The 22,343-nt window shown below is 38.6% G+C and overlaps 1 protein-coding gene across 1 annotated transcript; it reads right to left on the bottom strand.

Annotated features, from left to right (window-relative positions):
- Positions 1–2,682: 2,682 nt before the first annotated feature.
- Positions 2,683–10,181, bottom strand: LOC131236893 (rhodanese-like domain-containing protein 8, chloroplastic). Its single transcript, XM_058234411.1, has 8 exons — positions 9,752–10,181; positions 7,965–8,018; positions 6,249–6,398; positions 5,763–5,937; positions 5,215–5,306; positions 4,753–4,856; positions 4,351–4,623; positions 2,683–2,990 (listed from the first exon to the last, which is right to left on the bottom strand). The coding sequence occupies exons 1-8, from the start codon at positions 10,097–10,099 to the stop codon at positions 2,837–2,839; spliced, it is 1,350 nt and encodes a 449-aa protein (XP_058090394.1). The 5' UTR covers positions 10,100–10,181; the 3' UTR covers positions 2,683–2,836.
- Positions 10,182–22,343: the final 12,162 nt, after the last annotated feature.

Here is a 22,343-nt window from a genome sequence, read left to right as displayed (position 1 = left end):
GGACGCGTGTTAAGAAGATGGCGGATTGCGTACTACCCTAGCTCTGAACGGGCAGGTTTGTGGGCGGGCCCACCGTGATGTATATGTGCAACCAAACTGTCAATCCCTTTTCCCAGATTATTTTAAGGCATGAGCACGAAAATGATCCAACGGTCAAGTGAACCACACCAAATAAGCTTGGTTGCATTAAAATGCACCGAGCATTTAATGTCAGTTGCATTAAATGCAAGAGTCATCTGTGGTGTGGTTCATTTGATCGTTGGATCTGCCTCATTTTTGTGTCGTTCGCTTCAAATAATCTGAGAAAAGGGATAGACAGTTTGGATGTACAGAGACATTGCGGTGGGCCCGCCCACAGAACTGCCCGTTCGGAGATAGGGACGGGCGCGGTAGTACGCAATCCGCGTGCCGTTAAGAAGACTTTTTTACAAGGAAATTGAAATTGAGGAGAGAGTGATGTAAGACTTTTATTAGGTATACCACGTGATTATCAGTTTTGATCTTTATTTAGATTCAGCATACTGATGAGCCTTATTACAATTGTGAAGCGGATTGGCTGGTGTGTGGTACATCAGCAAAACGGATGGACGGAGAGGATTTCTCAAAATCATCACAGTGGGCCCCACCTGGGTTCCCAGCACAGGAACTTCCTGCGAAAGGCTTTCTCAGGAAATCCGCGTCCGGTCAGTGGTGTGTGGTACACCAGCAAAATCAGTTCCTTGCAGTTGTGATCAATAAAGATAAGTTTAGCTGGTGTGTATCAATTTTTTTTGGGAAGAGTAGTTATAATGGGTTAAACTAGTTTGGATTCTAATTTTATTATTATTATTATTAATACGCTTTGCCTCGTATATTAAGAATCGCATCCCTTTAATAGCATTGTTAGAAGGTTGTAAGATAGGAAAGACAAGTCCATTTCTTTGACAGGAAGAAAAATGTCTTCTTATGAAGTATTTTTAATATCTTCATAATTAATACATAGAGCAATCCATTATTTCACATTCTGTCTAGCAGGCGAAACTTTGTAGCACAACTATCTTATGGACAATATCATGGCCACTCAGCAAGTGGACCCTACTTGATGATATCCTGTCTCAAAAATCAGGCTGATCGATCATCAGGTTAGCCACAGATGATCGAGAAAATGGTCAGTTAGGAAAAAAAAAAGACTGATGGTCGAGATCAATGTGGCCCACCAGATCAGTGTGCAGATTGGATTTTCAGGTAATGTGCTTTTGGGATGGGCCTCAATTATTGGTTGCAAGGCTAGAAGGGACCTGGGTGCAGGTAATTAGCCTACATGCTGCTTCTAGACATGGAAATCGAATGTGTATTCAATGTGGATCGTTTGTAGCACGCCTCATCTATGATGGGACTGGATAGAAGTGAGGCCCACATGCCATCAATCACAAGTCGCCTTACATTAAGTTAGCTTCGGGGCCCAAAAATCAGCCCAAACAGAAGCTCAGGTGAGCCGCAGCACAGGGCACAGGTTGAGATGGGACGCTCACCCTTGATTTGCACAGGACACCTACTATGTTGTATATATGGAATCCAGGCCATCCACATGCTTCATCTGCCCCGGATGAAGGGTCAGGACAAAAATCAGACTGTTTTTCTGTAACTCAAGGTGGGCTGTGAGTTAGAATCAAGGGTGAACATCTCCTCCGACTTTGTCCTTGTGCTGAAGCCCACTAGATATTTGGATCGAGCTAATTTTCAGGACCTGGTGGTAAACTGAGGGAACGCACAGTATGGATGGGTTGGATGTAATGCATACACCGCGTGGGCCCACTACCACTGGAGGGGAGGGAGGGTACATCTTCATCTTCACTATCTAAATGATAAGCCCAACCCCAGACCAGGCCACGAGCAAACTACCCAACTAATTATTTTAAAGAAGTTGTGCATTTTAGGGCATCAGCCCAAAAATGAAGTAGATCAAAAAAAGTTCAAGTGGACCACACCACAGGAAACATTGGTAATTAAAATCCCACCATTGAAAACTTCTTTGAGCCACAAAAGTTTTGGATCAGCCAAGACCTGATGAGATGGAACAACAGATGGACAGCATGGATATAAAACACATACATCATGGTGGGCCCCACAGCATCCAACACGTCAACGCACCACCGCTGGGGATGGTGTTGGCAACACCATCTATTCCACATCCCCCGCCTTCCCTGCCCTTTATACATATGCAAGCCCAGGCCATCACAACTAGCTATCAGGCCTGAAAAATCACGCCTAGGCTCAGCAAAGGAACATTTTAGTTTCAGCCTAAATCCATTCTAAAGTGGAAAGACCTGGGTCTGGATCCAGTCCAGCGTTGCCCACTTTCACCCATCTACTACCCAACCAATAACACTATGTTGGTCTCTCAAAATTCACGGATCATGCAATGAAAATCCAAGTGGAAATGTTGGCATGTAGTGGATGGATTGGCGCATTGCATCAGGCGGTCTTTGGATGAATATTCCCACCTCCCGGATCGTTAAAGCTCTCTTTTCAGCATTGGGTGTGCACGATAGAAGATGTCTGGCCAGTAGTTTTAAGTAGGCTCGTGCATTCGCCGGTCCAAAATTCCAAATATGCAAATTTGGGTCGATTCAGTAGAGTTGGGAAATGTTTCGACAAGGCAAATGAAATGGACAATGTTAGATAAACAAACTAGCTTGCTCATCTATCCAAAAGAAAATATATCATTATGAATACCAAAACCTCATATATCTTGAATCCACGCCTGTCATACAACGCCGCCACCATAACGTTGTTGACATGAACAAAGGAGATTGATATCTTGTTCTTGACATGAACAAAGGGGACTGATATATGGTCAAATTACAGACTGACTTTGAACCTCTGCGTCTCGATAAATATGCCATTTTTGGTATCTCTGATGCCCTGGTAAAACAGGTCTAATTCGAGGAGCATATGTGCAATCGGAACAGCAACACCCTCTCAATTCCTTCACGCAGTTGGAACATGATCTGAAAGATGTGACACAAACATACACATACACACCAAAACATAGATAAGTATTAGCCAAGCGCCCTGTGTTTATTCTAATGCAGCTCTATAATATCACATCGGCCCCATAACATGCTGTTTCGGGCCATTTTTACTGTAACGGCTGTTACGATCCTGTAATGCATAATGGTGGCCACCATTACTGTTATGTAACCATTTTTGGATACCTCGTTAAGGCATAAAGTGGGTGTAGTGGATGTACATGTACATACATGAACATCTTCACAAGAGTTTTACTCTGTATGCTCCCGTGTTTCTTCCTGCTTTGAACTACATTTAGTCTCCTCATTGTTCATTGGTGTGCATGCCTGTAAAAATGGATGTTGGTGTGTATGATGCCTACCTGTCTGTCTGTCAGCAAGATTTTATGACACCGTTATCCAGTCATAACTGTCTGCGGTTGTTACCATTATCAACCATTCTAATGGGTTATCATGTTTTATAATGGTAGGTTGTTTATTTATGAGAACTGATCCCCTACAGGCAAGTACTGTTCCATCTTACCCGGGAACATGTCACTTGTGTAGGGCATCAGTACCGTGAAATTGGTAGGCCCCATCGTGAAGATCACCCAGCACGAAAATCACTGGTGGGCCACACCATTTACACCAATGGACAACCAATGGCTGACTCAACATTCCGGTGTTGCCAACCTAGTGAGCAGTTCAGGCTGATTTTAGAGAAGGGTGGTGTTCGTGGTAGGTCCCATTACTTTCATGGTAATGATTTTCTAAGCAAGTGGCATGTTGGCAGGAAAGATGGCACGGTACCACGAGTTGTGGTATTGGAGCCTGTAGGTGATGAATTCTCTTTATTTTATTTATAAAGAAAATTTTATTTTGTAGAGTTTAAGATGGTAATAAAGAATAACCAACAGAAAAAAAGAAGCCAACAGCTCTCGTTGTGGTAGCAAAATGACAAACGTCGATAAGCTCCACTTGTGGTAGCAAAATACCCCTTACATCAACATAATGCATTAATCATCTATTATGTATAGAGAGAATTCCCATCATAGTGGAGGTTGCTATATGTGTGAACAACTGTAGTGGCCTATGGTTGTTACCACATTATATATGTATATAAATGGTGTTTTGAAAACCCATGTCCATCGGTATGCATTGTGTGTAAATCTATTTGTCTTATCGATCTATTACCACATTTCAGTAGATAGTTGAGAAAACATTAGTTACTACTGAACTTTCTTTGAATGGTTTTGAGTATTTTGACGGGGCACAAAACTGTACTTTTGTATTCATCTGCGTTTGAAAACAGTAGACTAATAATAGGATCAGAATAAATAGAAGTTGGAATTGTACTTACAGAAAAAGCAGGTTGCAGTCGAGATTCGCACAGTTTCGATGCCTTAATTCATGTATTTGTGACCCACATATATAGCATCTTGCAAAGGTACTGTTTTCAGACACAAGTTCAGCTTCTCCTTCAGCTGCAGCCTCAGACTTGTAGGCAGCAGGCGGCAGTGAAAGCCGGGAGTCAAAAACAAACAAGTTTCCCACCCATTCAACGGGACCTTCACTCTCTAGGTAATTTGACACACCTCCTTTTAAAGTGTACAAGTTTTGGAAGCCCTTTTGTCTATCATTAAGGGAATTAGGGAGTTAATAAAATGTTTATAAAAAAAAAAAAAAAAAACATTTACTAAGCATAGCATTTCAGTAATGAACAGTTACAAAATAATTGAATTTTTGCGGAAAGGCACTTTACCTAAGGATTGCAGAATACACATCGCAACGGATGCCTCCAGTACAATACATCAGTACATCTGTGTGTTCTTTATCAATGCCGGCTAATGGGTCTGAAGCAGTTAGCTGGATAGATAGGAACATTAACCCAAATGATTTCACTGTCATAACTACAAAAAAGGTTGCTTCCGGCAGAAGTCCACAATATACTTGGACTATGGGCAATGGCCATTTTTCAATAGTTAAATATTATGTTATTTATATTTTAATATGCTTATAAAGATGTGTCGGCAAATTGGGTGTCTTCTGTCTGATGCCCCAAATCCATGCTGAAAATGACAAACATGCCCTTTCCAAAGTACACTCATATGTATCCCTCGGGAGTGACAACAACAGACAGGAACTATGAAAACCTACAATTGAGCACAATGGAAAGATGCTTGCTTCTGAGTTATATTTCTATTGAAGAGAAGAGTGACCATACCCCTGATTCTGAGAGCCCAAAAGAAGTGCTCCTAAAGCAATCTACATCAGGTCGTGGAGCTCCTTGAAAATGACCAACATCCCACTCATAGCCTGCTCCAAAACAATCAGGAAAGATTCAGCAAATGGCATAGCCTACAAGCATGGTATGCTTTGAGGTCTTCAAAAGTAAATAAATAAATAAAGAAGATTATTTTCCAAGGAGAGCCAAGGCATAATCAAGTATCAAGAAAACACTAGAACTCAGGATAAAGAATGTATTTAAAAAAAATAGAGAAGTTCCACAATGAAGTCAGAAAAACCAAGGCAAGAAGATAAATGAGGGTCTTTGGTCCTCATGTTAAAATGTTGACACAATTCGGAAACTATGCTTTAAACAGAAACATGTTAAACCATATTAAGGAAAAAGTGAAGCAGTTCATTCTAAAAGCTGTCATGAGACTTCAACCCCCATTCCAAAAGCTACTAGCATGGAGAAGCTCTCTCTTTTTCAAAAATAAAAAAATAAATTTTACTCATTATAGAGATGAAAGTTGTCGAGATTTTTACCATTTCTGACATCCAGTAGCAGTAACTTCCTGTTAAGATCTGACCTATCTGCTCTAAATGATGTTTTCTCAACATTGTTTACAGCTTCCAATCTTTTCCTCCATTCAGATGGTGCTAGTGGGGTAGCTCGCATCGCAGGGTCAAGCAATGGAAGGTGTGAAATACCTCCTTCCAACTGCCAATTTTATGAAAAGATTTTATCAGTCTAAGAACAGCTGATCCATAACTTGGAATCCTATACAGAGATGGAGAACACTTGCGCAGAAATATTGACAATTTGGAGAACTTTGGATTTGAAAGAAATCGTAGTAGGTCAACAGATGATATGCCATTGTTTGGAAGTGCTGGGATGAAGCTTCTTGTGCAAAAGATCCCAAGTTATGGTTAACACTTCAATAAAAGAAATATCTAACCTATAATGTGTGTTTTGAAGTGCAAAGAAAAGAAAAATACTGTATAAAGAGAGAAGCAACAAATATGGCTTGCCTGTACAAGGGAAGGTTTATACTGGAGTTTCAATCGTGGAAAAGCATGCCCACTTAGAGCCGGTGAGATCTGGACCAAAATATCAGAAAACCGGCGGTCTTGTTTTAGCCACTCAACATATGATAGAGCATCTTTAGATGGACCACTGTACTGCAAATAGGTTGAGAGTTAGCATCTGAATGGAAATAAATGAACTGACAAATAAAGTTGACAAATGTAGAGGTTTTATTGTTTTTAACATCATAGAAATTGGACATGACCATGGAAGCACAAATGGAATTTTCCTGTAAGTTTAAGAATTTAAATGAACATATCCATTGCGTGCTTGAGGCTGCTCAGACAGTGAACCGTTACTTTCATTTCTTTTTCATTTTGCCTATTCAATGCGCATAAAATTTGCAGCTTGTATGAGGTGGACTGGGTTTAGCCAATATCGTGAATCTTCTAGAAGCATGCAGATTTAACTTCTGATCTCACAAAGGTCATATATTGTGGCCATTCCTTGGTCCATTTGGAAGGAGCATAACAGTCACGACTTAGGAAAAGGGGGAAGGATGCAGTTCAAGGTAGAGTTGGCTCTTGTGCCTCATTGTGCAAGGATGTAGGGGGTTTGAGGAGAGACAAGCTGCAAAGAGGTTGCATTGAGTTTTGGATGACTCTATAACCTCATCCAGTGGCCTTCTCCTCCTAGGGGAGCTCTGAATCTTAGTTCCAAAAAATGTTCAGGGGAAAATCTGGGTCAAGCAGGGGCAGGCGATATCGTCCAAGATGATGCTTGGAGGGTGATGACTAAGACGGTGTGCCAGGTGGGTCTTGCGATTCATTGAGGGTGGGGGTGAGACCTCGAGCTTCCTGGAGCCCATTCGAGGCCAGTGGTGACTGAGGGAGACTCCATTGATGTAATTATTTGGGCAAACTACGTAGCCCCTATCCCTGAAGACTGACAGACCAGGTTCAGGAGATGACTGGGCATATCCATTTTTTTTCCTTTTCTATTCTTTTATTTTATTTTCTTTCTTCTTCAATTTTTTTCCCTTCCCTACGTAAGGAGAGAAGGGAATTCAGAAACAAGTTCTTTAGCATGGAAGAGTGTTCTCGGGCACTCTTTTGTATTCGGGGATTCTTTCCTTTTTGTGATATTGTTTTCACCTCCTTGTACGTCATAACAAAGCCAGTCATCTTAAAGAAAAGAAATAGAATTTGAATGCCATTTATGAATTCATGTGTATTTGAAGTAATAAGCACGGATTTCCTCACAATCTGTTAACATGATACTCATGACGACTTCCCAAGAATGGGGAAAATGTCTTCTGGAATAGGGTTCTGTAAATAGAATTACATATAGAGAAACACTCTCATGCTAGCACTACAGGTTGCAATACTGTGATTTGCATTTGGCCACATGGACACATCAACCAATTGATGTGGACTGCTCATTTTGTCCATCCCACTCCTTGTAAGACACAGTAAAAATCATGGACCAGATGAACCTATAATTGGCCAGAACATAGCTAACACTAATAGCAGTAACATCAGGGTGAAATCAAAGAACCACCAATTTTTAAACTGGGATATACCTTGACAGAAAACTAGAGGAGAGTAGAGAAAAGTGAATAGTTCTTTAGAGAAGTAAATATGATGTAAGCAGAACTTAACAGCAACACAATCAAATAGAGAAGTTCCCGAAACTAAGTAGCTAAGAAAAATAAACCATACCTGTGCATTGATACCTTGCTCATTCACATATACTCGACCATGTATGTCCCGACCCTGATAAAAGCCGAATACCCATAAGAATGTGTAGAATTAGTGGCACATAGCTTCATAATTTGTTCATGAAATGTTTGCAACGAAAGGTTTACCAACCTCAACCATCATCAACAGACAAAATGAATGGGCCCCAACAGGTGTGTGCCACCTTTCTGTAGCCCAAACCTTTCCTCTGGTGGACCAACGTCAAGGAATGGGCCATGCCCTAATATTTCCCACGTCGGATGATTCTAGCCATTAGATGAAAGTAGAGAATTAAGATTAATTGTCTGCACTTAAAAGGGGCCCAATCAGGAGGTTAGAATCGTCCGATAGGGAAGATTTTTGGGGCATTTCCCACCCACTATGAGGCCCACCATATGAACAGCTTCGATCACCAAAAGGTGGACCTTGTCCACAGTTAATTGGGCCAAGCAAATGTTCAATTCTAGCATTGTATATTTCCTCTAAATGAGACATGAAGAGCCATATACATGATCAGCGTCTTTGTATAGCATACATGGGTTTTCAAGTCTGACAAATTGACGCAGGGAGGGACGTGATAAGGTCAATCACTGTCTTCCTCAGGGGATATCTACTCCGAATCTACAGATCTCTTTGGACTCCTCACAGAGCTTCCTCGAATCCATGAGGGAAGTAGAAATAATTTCTAATAAATTTGAAATAACTTGATTGATGATTTTTTATTTTTATTTTTATTTTTTAAAACAAACAAAATTACAGCCCTTTAAATAATGAGCTCAAACCTAGGACGGAGTTTTGGACTCAAACTCCAACTCAAACACCCTAAATATGTGACTTAACTATAAATAGTAAACTTATTATTTATAAATAGCATCCATTCCTACCGGACTTCATGGTTTTCAGCCAAAAATAGTAAGTGTCAAATTTCGCCCAACCACATTATTCTCCTAACTTTTCTAAGACCTTTTCATGTTGGGCACGACTCCTATAACTTAAATGATCAAAAGTTATACTCGAACTAAAACTTACTATTTATAGTAAAAACGAAACTAAATGGGACTTTTGATCGTTGATCTGATGTAATCTCGCAAATCTGGCATGGGCAACCCAGCATAGTAGGGTTGGTTGGCTTAAGTAGCTTCTCCTACCCAAGATCATATATAATATATTGAAAAACTCATCCCGGTTTGCAAGATACGACTGTTTTAAGGTTTTGACTGTCCGGATCATTTCCGCCTCCAATCAAGCCTTCTCTGGTCCATCTTTGCCATGAAAGTGTTTGCGACCCGCTCTACATCACAAGTGCAACCCATGATTCGGTAACCAAAAACATCAGTATTTCGCCTCCCACAGTGGACAGACCATGCCCAAAAAGATCCTTGATGGGATAATCTTAACCGTTCCATTTGTGTCCTGCATTTAGACAGTTAAGCGAAATAAACCAACAGTCTGCATTGAATTGAAGAAAGGCCCCAAGATTAGCAAAGGGATCTTCCGGTCCGGGAGAGTTTGGATGCATGGTCCATCCATAATGGGCTGCAACAACGGTCTGTGGATTACGGAAGCTCGGGACTCACTTGTCAAAATTGAGATGAACGGAGGTCATGTAGTTTCTCATACATACAGTCATTCTTACAAACACATACGTACTCAAAAAGTATATAAACATTCACAAACTCAATAATAATAATAAATAAATAAAACCCACAAAAATTGAATTGCAGCAATAGATTAGAAAGAGAAAATGAAACAGATCGAGTAAGAAGAACCTGCAAGAAGGAGAGATGCTTTGAAATTTCCTCTTCTGGGTCTTTGATATACACAAAGCGGTAGAAGTTGACAACGACGAAATCCCAATCCGACGCCTTTCCTCCATCGAAATCCGAATAAAATGAAAACCCACAAGAGAAATCGCATTTCTTCATTTTCTTCTCTTCCACCTTCGATTGCTCGTGAAAGAAGCTCTTGAATCTGACAGTGAGAGGAGAGATTCGTGGGTGTAGAGAAGCTCCATTTCTGAGCTGTAAGAAGCCGCTGTCTCTGAAAGAGTATAGAGCTTTGAGAGGGGTGTGCGCACCGAGTAAAACTGCGCCATCCCTCACCCTCGCTATCTTCATCGCTGCTAACGTGCGCCTCTTGTTGCCCGCAGCAGCTGATGAAAGGAGTTTTTCTCGTTATCTTAAGTGAAAAAAAAAAAAAACCCGCAGAGGCCTCACCCTCAATCGGACGCGGATTGCGTACCGAGTAACTCAGTTCGCAATAGAGTACTGACGAAACTCTGTGGAGCCATTGTGATGTATGATGTGTCTTATCCATGCCGTCCATCCGTTTTTCCATCTCATCTTAGGCCACAAGCCAAAAAATAGAAGATTTCCAAAGCTCAAGTGGACCACACCATCTGAAACAGTGGGAATTGAACGCTTACGGTTGAAAATTTCTTAGGGACCGTAGAAGTTTTGGACCAAGATTTATTATTATTATTATTATTATTATTATTATTAACCTTCATACAGCTCTGTGTGGCCTTATGGACACGTAGAAGACAAATAAACATCATTGTAGACCTTAGGAATGTTTCAACGGTGGATTTCATCATGCCACTGTTTCCTACGGTGTGGTCCACTTGAGCTTTTGATATGCTTCGATTTTAGGATCGTTAATTAAAATGTTCTTGTAAAACAAATGGACGGTGTGGATAAGACACATACATCATTGTGGCTCCCAAATGTTTACACAATACGCAATCAGCCTGGCCCTCAATCCAGTCTAGCGCGCCGGTGCACATCGGGTGCTATTGAATAAATGAGTAACTGCACTTCTGGGCGCCATATAGACCTCATGAACAAGATCCCATCCACTCATATATATAGGTACACATAAATCAGGATAAATATAAATCTATAAATTAAGGTAGAGTACATCTCATGTGTGTTGGAAATATACAGATTAATGTATTTCTGTATAATGTGGAAACCGAAAAGTGCAAAATAATCAGAAATCAGGACAGGCTGAAGCACGTTTGAAACGCTGTCCTTAAAGCGTTATTTGCCCCTACTCAAGTAAATTGAGTATGCTGGTAGGTTACAGGCAAATAGCTTCTAGGATACGACGAGTCTGGTGTGGGTCTGCGTTCAGCAAACACGAAAGCCCACCAAATGGAACTCAATTACACACTTTCTTGCAGTATTACAGTATAAAGGAAAAAATTCCAAAAGAAGAAGAAAAGAGGAGAGAAAAAAAAAAAAGTTTTGACTTCTGCACAGGTCAGTTTAAATCTTCAACCACTGGTTCAGTTGAACCGTTCTTGACCACACCGCTGGTCTGTTCTTCAAGCTAAGGTTTAAGCCTTACTATATCGCTGGAAACACTAGAATATATGAGTGGAGAAGGGCTGGCTGTTTCAGTTCGTAGGGGTTTGCTGGAGTGACTTAAGATGGTTTGAAAACCCATCCAGGTCCTCCTTTTATAGGCTATGTTGGCTAGGGGGTTATAGTCCAGAGACTTAAATTCCATTAAGCCATTTCTGGCTGTTGGAAAACTAGTCGTTTTATGGCCGTTTTCTGACTGTTGTGCATGGACCATTAAGCTGCTGCATGCTGACTATTGTGAGACAACAGCTAGCCGTTTTCTAGCTGTTGGGCTAGCCATGCAGCAGTTACAGCTGGACCCTGCACTAATGGCTCAACTGTTACAGTTTCTACTGCAACAGCTCTTTTCAGTCCCTCTATTTATACTGAGAGATTTCTCTCTCAGTCCTTTAGTCTCTCTGCTAACTAGCCACCCACCATAGCCACTTAATCACACCGCGACTCGCACACGTCTCACTCCGGTTCGCTCAAGGTCACGAAGGAGCGACCCTCTGCGACATGATGCGGATGTGCGAAGTGCGCTACTAGCGTCTCTACAGCCACACTGCCTCACATGCCCACGCCCTCGCACCGAGCCCGTGCCCGTGACCGAGACCGAGTCCGAATCCGAGTCCGAGCCCGTGCCCGAGCGCGAGCGCGAGCGTGAGCGCGGCGCACTGGAACACGCAATGTCCATAGTCCACGGACTAGGTAGGTAAATATTATAATACTCCACATCCTTCATATAAATCATAGGTTTTTCTCTTCTCTTTTCCAAGTGGGACTATTCCCAAAAAACTCGCAGAAAAGTGTTTTTTCAAAACAACTTTTTATATTATATATTATTTTATTATTAAAATATTTTTTATTAAAATCAATATTTTTTTTTTGCAACAATGTGTACATACATTTCGATATACATCATTTTTATTGTGCATATTTACGCAATGGTTTATACATGTGCGAGAAGTGCGCCAAATTTTTTAATTGACACATCTCATCTTAATGTCTAATATGAATATTCATAAAATAATCATATTTGTACTGTAAATTCAAATATCAAAAAATTATAATATAATTAACTAATAAATATATACACATGCCTATAATTGTCTAATGTGCTGCACAAAGTCTAAGTTTCAATGACTCATGCATCATCCAATGTAATTACATGTATTTTAATGTAATTTCTCTCTAATCATCATTAAATGCATACCGCAAACAACACCATATGCGTTTTGGAAGCGGCGATGAATTGTCCCATGTAAGATTTCATGATAATTTGAAGTCAAAGCTTGGTGGGCCCCACTATAATATGTGTTATATCCACTCTATCCATTCATTGGTACATATCATTTTAGGGCATGGATCCAAAAATGAGGTAGATTCAAAGATCAAGTGGACCACACTACATGGAGTAATGGAGAGTTAATGTTAATCATTTAAATGTTCTTCCTATAGTGTTGCTCACTTGAGCTTTGGATCTACCTCAATTTTGGAGGCATGCCCTGGAATGATCTGGCCAAATGAATGGAAGTCATGGATAAAACATATACACCATGGTGGGACCTATAGAGTTCATATCGTTTTCGGCACCTAAAAGTTGCTACTGTCAATGTCTTAACTGCCATGACAAATTCTTATATCATGTAATTAATGCTTTATAAGGGTAAAATACACTGCAATTCTCATTAAATACATTTAACCAAATAATCCCTAGAAATGTAATAAACGACATCATAGAGCTAGAAAAATTATGAAATGGTATAAGGATATTTCTCAATTAGTTTGTCAATCTAGTGAGACTACTTACGGATTGATTCAAGATATGGAAAAATAGTTATTAGTCAACTTCCCCTAAAGCTTCAAGGAAAACATTAAATAAAGCTTTGAAGCCTTCAACAATATCTGAAAGGGAGAGATGGAGGGTGACGTAAGAAGTAGGATCTTTGTCTAGATAGCATTGCATTGAGAATTGACTCGTTAGATTAATCACCTTTAGCACGAAATGCAGATCCCTTCCATTCACTTTTTTTTTTTTTTTTACAAAGAATAGAACCCAGCCGCTAATCCGGTATATTTTCCCCAACTCTTTGATAAATGTAGCTAACTTGCTCAATAATACCCTTGCTTTCACTGGCTTTAAAGTCTATTACTAAAATGCACCGGTGCTCGCATGTGTGCGGTGTGTGACGCTTTTCAACTTGCCCATTGAAGTTCTATTAAAAAACACATACGAAATAAGTGTCCTTATTACTATCACATCACAAGCCTATTGGCTAGGCAATTTTAATTAAAGGATGACTAGCCTGTGCAATGTAGAGGTGATGATCTACTATATTTCTAATTTTACCTTATCATTTTCATAAAAGTACATGACTTTGAAAATAACTATGCAATGTAGAGGTGATGATCTACTATATTTCTAATTTTACCTTATCATTTTCATAAAAGTACATGACTTTGAAAATAACTACCAAAGTCAGGGATATGGCTCACATCATGCAGTGGAAGAATGAACAAAAAGGAAAAGAGAAATAGGGGAGATACAAGGAGGGAAAGGGGGTACAACACATGAACACATGCAAAGAGAGTAAAGGAGGGAGAAACACGGGAAAGAGTGTGGATCTTCTGTTTCCTGGAAATAGAGAGTTGCTGACTAATCTATTTTCATTGGTTCACCTCATTCTCCTACCATGTAGGCAGTTATTTAAATATATATTTTTAAAAAAAAAAATCCAGCAAAAATTTCTAACGGAGACCGACGGAGATGAGAGCCTGTCTCACGACTCTTTCTATTTGGATTTTTTATTTTGGGATTTTTGCTGAAATTTTCTTCTTCTATCAAAATTTCTCGATTTAATTTTCAAAATCTTTCCTATTTTAGAAATGTTTTCAATCAAAACTTCTATTAAAAAAAGAAATGCTTATTTTTCTGCAATTGATTCATGGCCCCTCTTTACTCAATCTCTTTCTATCTCTCTCTAATGACATCTCGAGCGTGTGTACGGTTAATCGCCTCAGAGTTTCAACACGTTAGCCGCCGATAACCGATCTCCATGCGTTGAGAACTATTTCATCTATTCCTCCCTCGATAATTCATGGCATTTTACAGGTATTTTTTTATTTTTTTAAATTATTTCAATAGATGGCATAAATTTCCAATGCATACATCAAAGTGGGCTCCACGGACACGTCCCACTCACATCACAGGATCTGAGGTCCCAATAAATCCATATCCATGTTATATCCACAATGTCCATCCTTTTTCGGCAATCATTTTAGTGCATGGGCTAAAAAATGAGGCAGATCGAAAGCTTAAGTGGACCACACAACAAAAACAGTTTTGACAATGACATCCACTGTTGAAACTTTCTTAGGATCCACCATGACATTTATTTGCCATCCAACATGTTCTTGGGGTCACACAAGCCTGGATAAAGGGGAAAACATAGATATAAGCTTGATCAAAAACTTCTGTCACACCAAAGGAGTTTTCAATAGTAATCCATATCTTCGATAATAGTAAGAAACTTACTATAAATTTAATTGTATCTCAAAGATTTTTTTATCTTATATTATTACTTTGTTTGTTTATCATTATTAATTTGTCCTTAAGTAGGGGTATATTCCTTTAATTGGACAAGTTCTTCAAGGCATATTATGCTTAACATGATGAGTTATTTCTCTTTATGTTTCTGAAACTTTTTATTAAATTTTAAAATGAGATTTAAGTTATGTATGACCTTAATCATTATTATTTTTTATAATTGCAAGATGAGTCATTTCAATCATAAAATTATGATTACAACACCAGATGTACTTCGTCAATTTTTTTAAATTTTATCAATCAAAATATAAATATAAAAAAGCAATATCAACCACTTCTTTTAAAGAATTTATATATTTTCCAAGGTCAGCAGTTCAATGCACATTTTTAAATACTATTTTACGTAGATAGGATAATGAAAGCAAAAGTTTCATTATTGGAGGAAATATAATATTTATTAAATCCTAAGACATTACTTGAATATTAGGGTTGAGTATGAATGGAGAGTTTATAGATATGAAGAAGAAATTAGATGATTGCGATGAAAATCTAAAAGACATATATTTTCCAAATGCTCTTATATTGAGAAATTTGATTGATGAGAATATTAAGAGGTTAATGGAAGAAACTTTAGATGATTGTTTAGCTAACTTTACCAAACTCTTCCTTTTGTATATATTTAACATAATTTTATTTCCAACTTCAAATCATGTCACACCTAAATTCTTGTTGCATTATGTAAATAACCTGAAAAAGTTACATAATTATGATTGCACGACTGCCGTTTATGAGTTTTTGTTAAAGTATTTCTAAATGTGTGAAGGAAAAAAAGAGTTAGGTAAACGGATGTGTCATGATACTAGAAGTAAGTAAACAACAATTTATATCAATTTTTTTTCTTATCGTTCTTATATGAATTTATTTTATGCATAGCCATGATTATAAGAGTACATCATTCATCAGCCAATATTAACAACAAAAACAGTGTATCCACGTTTATTGAGATGGGTAGAAGGTAGTTACCAACATGCTGACACGCATAGAAAGAATGTAGATAATCTCATTTCAGGTAATCAATTATTTAACTCAATTAAGATTTTTAAATTAATAATTAATTTATTCAAAGAAAGTATATACATTTTTATATTTATATCCATCAGGTTATTGAAGAAATAAAGCCTATGTTGAAGAGAAAAATCTACTATCTCCTCTTATAAGTGATTCGTGTTTTTTTTTTGTACTTAATATGCAATCAATACTAATTACACATTAAAATATATTTATATTTTTATTGGCATACAAGATACATCAAACACTACGGAAGAAATATGCCAACATTTAGAACCTAAATTACTCAACAAGTTAGAGAAAATTGTAATTGTTCCCCACTTAACAATTATTTTATATATGCATATATTTTTTTAATCATGTTATCTTGAAATACTAATTCCTTATTTTCTTTGTTGTGATTTGTATACAGGCATCAAACATCATTCAAGAAACGTGTCGTCGTTTGGAACATATATTTTTCACAAAATAAAGAGAAAATTGTAATTATTCTGCACACACAATTATTTTTTATTTATGTATATTTTATTTATCACAATGCGTTAGAATACCAATTACATTTTATCGATTCTTGTGATTTTATACAGGAGATATCAAGTGCAGTCGAAGAAATGTGCTAACAATTTGAACATAAATTTTTAAACATTATAGAGAAGTTAAATATACATGTAATCATAATAAACTTTTTTCATATGTGTGTATTTTTCATTTATAATAATTATATATGCTTTTATCTAAATAAGATATTATTTATACTATTTTTTGCTATATAGAATAAGAAAAATGAAGATAATAGTGAGTATAGAGAATTACTGATGGAAAATAAAGAGTTAAGAGATAAGATAATTGATAAAGAAATAATCATAAAACGGTTGTCTGATGAAGTGAAAGAGTTAAAGAGAAACTACGATTGGGAAGCTACATCATGTAAGATAATCAAGGACATGCAAGTAAATACTGATATACCACAAGTTTCTACTCCTGTTCATGCGAATACCAAGACAAAAAAGACTTTTGTTGCAAATCAAGTCTTCAGTGAAACATGTCAAAGTGTAGGGTAAGAAGAGGGTTCCTTTAAAAGTATTACAATCCCCATACACTAAACTGTTATGTAAAATCAAAGGTAAAAGTATATGTGAAACTCCTAAAAACTAATCACGTATGTAAAAGAGTGATGAGTATATGTTGTCCCGAGAAGAGGTGAATACAATTACGACTCTTAAAGCTCAAAATAAATTCAAGTAAGATGCTTTAAGTAGTTAATTTATAATCCACCCACTTATTATTATTTTTTTAATCTTTTTGTACTAATACGATAATATATGTCCTTAGTGATGAAGTATTTGGCCCACTTCATGTCGAAAGAGAATCCTTAAAGTCATTGTTGAATCTAATGAAATAGGTTGATGATGAGGTATGGTTTAAATATTATGTTATGATGAGGTATGATCCATCATTCATGGATATGACTTAATTGATTGATATGGTGAATTTGATGCAGGTTATATCTAAGTATAATGAATTGTTGGCTATTTAAGAAAATAGAGGTGAGCATAATTTGTTAAAATGTTACTTCTTCAACGTATGGTTTCATGTAAGTTTTTTCATTTATATGTGTAATAAATTATTTTAAAAGTAATGTGTTTAAAGCATGCTAATTTCATTTTAATTGAACCATTTCAGAAATATGTGTGTAAAACGAGAATTATTATGAAAGAAGACAGGAAAATTGAAGAGATAAATCATAATGGTAATGATGAACAAATTGAACGTATTATAAGAATTATTCTTTACGAGCTAAAGAGTAAAGAAAAACTTATGATCCCACTGCATGAAACGTTCCATTAGTACTTGCTTGTCATTAACTTAAAAAGTAAAATATTTTCAATTTACAACTCTTTCAAAGGTCACCAAACATTTACCTACATCAATGGAAAAAAAATTCAACTAAAAAAATATGATCGTGAAAGTGTTTAATACTTCTTCATTGTAAATGCAGGCTTCACGTTTGAAAATTCATTTATTAAAAAATAGTAAAATAGATTGCGTTGGATTTACTGTCTCTATAGACCAAGAATGCCTCTAGCAACCAAATTCGTAAGTCTTTTTTCATTTATATTATGAATTTACTCTTATTTAATAATATTTACTTGTCTCTATTTGGTATTAGCAAGGTTGATTATGTTGTCTACTTAATGAAATTTATGGAATGCATTTTCCGTGGAGATATATTTGATTTCAAATTGGTAAAAAAAAAATAGATATAATTTATGAAACATACGTATGATCTACTTTCATTATTAGAGATCGATGAATTTTGAATTAAAAAAAGTTGATTGCAAAACTAATATTGGGCAAAATGATTACACCATAGTATGGTAAAATGCAAAGGTAAATTTGCAGACGTTTCTGTTTTTCTAAGGAAATTAGAATTTGATTATTTTCATTTTATTATTAGACTTATAATGATTACAATTCATTTTGATAATACATCTAAACTAACCCCAAGACATCTACTAGTCTCATGCTTTATTTGGTTATTGCAGCTGCCCTTATGTCTGTATTCTACGAGGATAATAAGGATCTAAATGGCTTTCTATACATGACTTTCAGTGTCGATAACACGTTCAGGGCCTTCTTTGTCAAGCTGGTGCCGACAGCCTCCATAGTACCCCATTCTCGGCTCCTAGCGTTCATACGCCAGATTCCGATCCTGGGATCTTATAAGGAGGATTTTTTTTTTATACAATATACGTTTAATTTGTAATAAGCATAACCACAAGATTACCCAATTCACAAAGGCAACATCACCATCATATATCCACTAATATAATCATTTGAGTACAATGCTGAAAGGAAAATACATCAATCAAAAATCAAGCTCCAGAAGACCGCTGCACGCTCCAAGCTCAACACTGTTGTAACCTAACATCACCTGCACGCATCTATCGTGCATAAGCTTATAGAAAGCTTAGAGGGTGGTGTAAGTGTGTGTACAAGGTAAGTGCCTAGTATTCCATATCAGAGTAATCAAATTAAGCGGAAGTACTGATAAATCCATGGATCATACGATATCAGGGTACATAACACAGATCAACTGTGCAAATAAGGAATTAAAGCGAGCCAAATATTAGATGCCGAGGATGCAATGTCATAAATCACACAATATCGAAAGTACTTGTTATCCATAAATTGTATAATGTCGAAATAAGCAGAAATATTGACAAGAGCATGAATTGTCATAGTAAACAGAATATCGACATGATCACAAACATACGATAACAGAGTAAGCGAAAATATGGACAAGTCCATGAGTCAATCAATGTCAAAATATGCAATGTAGAACAACTATACAAGTGAGGAATCATAGATAGCCAAATATCAGACGTAGAGGTTGCAATACAATATACATTTCTGATGAGTAATGCAAATAGCATCAGTCGTACCTAAACCATATAAATACAGGGTCAGAATAACCCAAAATGTCATATGCCGCGAATGTCATGCAATATGCGGTGCGAATGGAATGACCATACTGGAGTGTGAAGTCGGGATGATGGTACGTAGTATCGCAGGCTATGGGGTCCATCACAAGAGACTTCTATCCAAACTAGTCCCATACCTAAATTTGGATAGTTAGACTCAATGTGATAAACTCCTAATCTCAGGTTAGTCGCGCGCCCTAACCGAAATCCTGGCCATTGCGAAAGCACTCGTAACAAATAGTTGCGCACCACCAACCTGAGTGGATAGTAAATGAATTAATGCATGAATGAGTATGCAACTCCTACTCACTAAATTCACATATCAGTACAGTTCATCTCTAGGATCATCACCGGGGTTTAGTACACTCCAAATGGCACTGCCGCTCTCCCAGCCGCACAGTCCAAGTGAGCATAAGAAACCTCACTATCCTCCTTGCCAATAGTCGCAATATCTACCAAGCACGTCGATAGCGGACCCATTCACGAGCTGGTCAAACTCAGCCTAGTATTACCCCCTACCCTCGGGCGAGTAAGGCCACACCCCCTCCCAACCGACCACGACACAGTGGGAGACGCGGCCTCCTGGTATTTGGCACTCGGGCGCTCATGTATCCACTCGGTCTCGACGTTGGGGCGTCTCCTGGCCACGGAGGTTTAGGGATTTTCACCCAGGGACATCTATGGCGCCCGTATGCTAGAACCAAACATTTCCGGTGTCCTATTTAGCCATCCACGATATGCCTGTGGAGGCTACGACCCTGATGTCGCTAGGGCGTATAGTAATCATAATGCGAGATGCATGAGTCATACAATCCAGTCATGCATCAGTCCTGCACATACCGCGTGCTCATGTGAGATAACCTCCACCTATCAGGGAGTCTCATAACAACATGCTCAATGACATATGCAATGATCAACCACCTCTCATAACAAACATGCAGATGATGCGTATGGGCATGTATCATGATGCTATGTTATGCTGTCACATACTCATAACTGGTATCCACAACCAGCATCGATAATCGACCTCGACCATGTGGACACTTAACCAACATTGCCCCCAAGGAATGGCCTACATAGAGTCAAACATATAATGGGCCCACGGCCTCACACAAGGGCCTAATATACAACACAATGGGTCTTACTCAAGGGCCACATATACACAACAGGTGGACCCTGCTCATGGGTCTAATACATATCACAATGGGCCTTGCCCATGGGCCATGAATACATCACAATGGGCCTTGCCCATAGGCCTCAAACACAGGACATGTGGGCCCTACACATGGGTCTTGAATTCATTAAATGGACCATGCATCATAGGCTTAATACATATCACAATGACCCTCAACTACGGGTCACATATACATCATGCAGGTCTCGATAATCGGCCATGGCAATCGAATTCGATACTCAGAATCGGCCTCGACAATCGGAACCGGCCAATACAATCGACCTCGACAAATCGACACCGATAATCTACATCGATAATTAGCACCGACAATCAGCTTCGATAATCAACACCGACGACCGGTCACATAGACAAGACTGGGTCCATAGATGAACATCTGATCAATCATAATATAAAGATCAGCCCTCGACCATGGTTATATCAAATCTGGTAGCATGGAGCCATCCGTCCATGGTAAATGGGGCCCACTTATTTGGGTTAACCCACTAAGAGAATGATGAGAATGGGCCTGATAAGGCTTAAGGAAGGGTCACAATGTGGACATCCAACCATCACTGCCCAGCAATGTGGACATTTAACCAACATTGCTCCCAAGGAGTGGTCCACATAGAGTCAAACATAAGATGGGCCCAAATATCCAACAAGTGGTGTAAGACCCGTGTCCTAATCCGTACTGTTCCGTTAGCTTCCGCGGTCCTTCCGGTCAAATTCCGGCAACCTTCGCACCGTATTCGGTGTTTGCGCACGATCCTAAGCCAGGTCCCGCGCACCGACGTCGGCTTGGTCTGAAAGATATATCATAGTGACCGCGTCGTCGCCGCGGTTCCAACGCCGTGACTTGCGCACTGAACCGATACCCAGGTAAGAAGATGCCGATCAGCGTTTATTCCGAAGAAACACCGCGCGTTGCGGATTTCGAGGGAATCTCTACTATTAGTCCCATCAATCAACCATCAAAGCACCCCATACCTCAAGTACATCAACCCATCACCACCTTTTACAAAAGTCCACCATTCTTTCCACCTCACCACTCCTCTTTTCCAAATTTCAACAACAACCATACCTCTTTTTGCCATTTTCAACCCAAACCATCCCCCATCACTCCATCACCCTATCTCACTCTCTCTCTCTCTCCCTTACAAGTCTCTCTCTCATTCAAACTCTCCCATAGCAAGTCCCATACGTATGGTCTTCCCATGGTGAGAGAATTTTATTTGTGAGGTCCACCTTTCCCACCCCTTCATCTCTCATCTCAACCATCCATTTCCCATCTTCCACCATCAAAGGGTAGCCCAAGGAGCCAAGGAAGCCAAGGGAGCAAGAAGATCAGCGGTGGGTGTTTGGATAGGATAGTTTTTGATGTTTTTAAGATGGGCCAAGTGAGGCCAACCGATCAATGGTTTGGATCTCACATTGGACCCTAAGATGTGGCCGATGGCCCACTTGGATCATCATGATCATTCCATGATGGGGCCATTCTCCATGGACCCCATCATGATGTTTATTTTCTGGTATGTTTAGGGTCATCTAGACCGTTTAATTTGGTGGAGAAGGGATCTCCACCGTTGGATTTAATTTTAATGGGCCACATAAAATGGGACCCACTTGATGTATGATTTAGTGCAAGGGAGGGCCCATAGTGCCGGGGTCCCTCCATCACACGGTCTCACTCTCTATCTCTCGCTCCTTTGTTTTATTTTATTTTATTTTATTTTTGTG

The sequence above is a fragment of the Magnolia sinica genome, chromosome 2 (assembly GCF_029962835.1).
Source record: "Magnolia sinica isolate HGM2019 chromosome 2, MsV1, whole genome shotgun sequence".
NCBI lineage: Eukaryota > Viridiplantae > Streptophyta > Magnoliopsida > Magnoliales > Magnoliaceae > Magnolia > Magnolia sinica.
The sequence above is the reverse complement of the archived record's forward strand: the minus strand, read 5'-3'. Positions and strand labels throughout refer to the sequence as shown.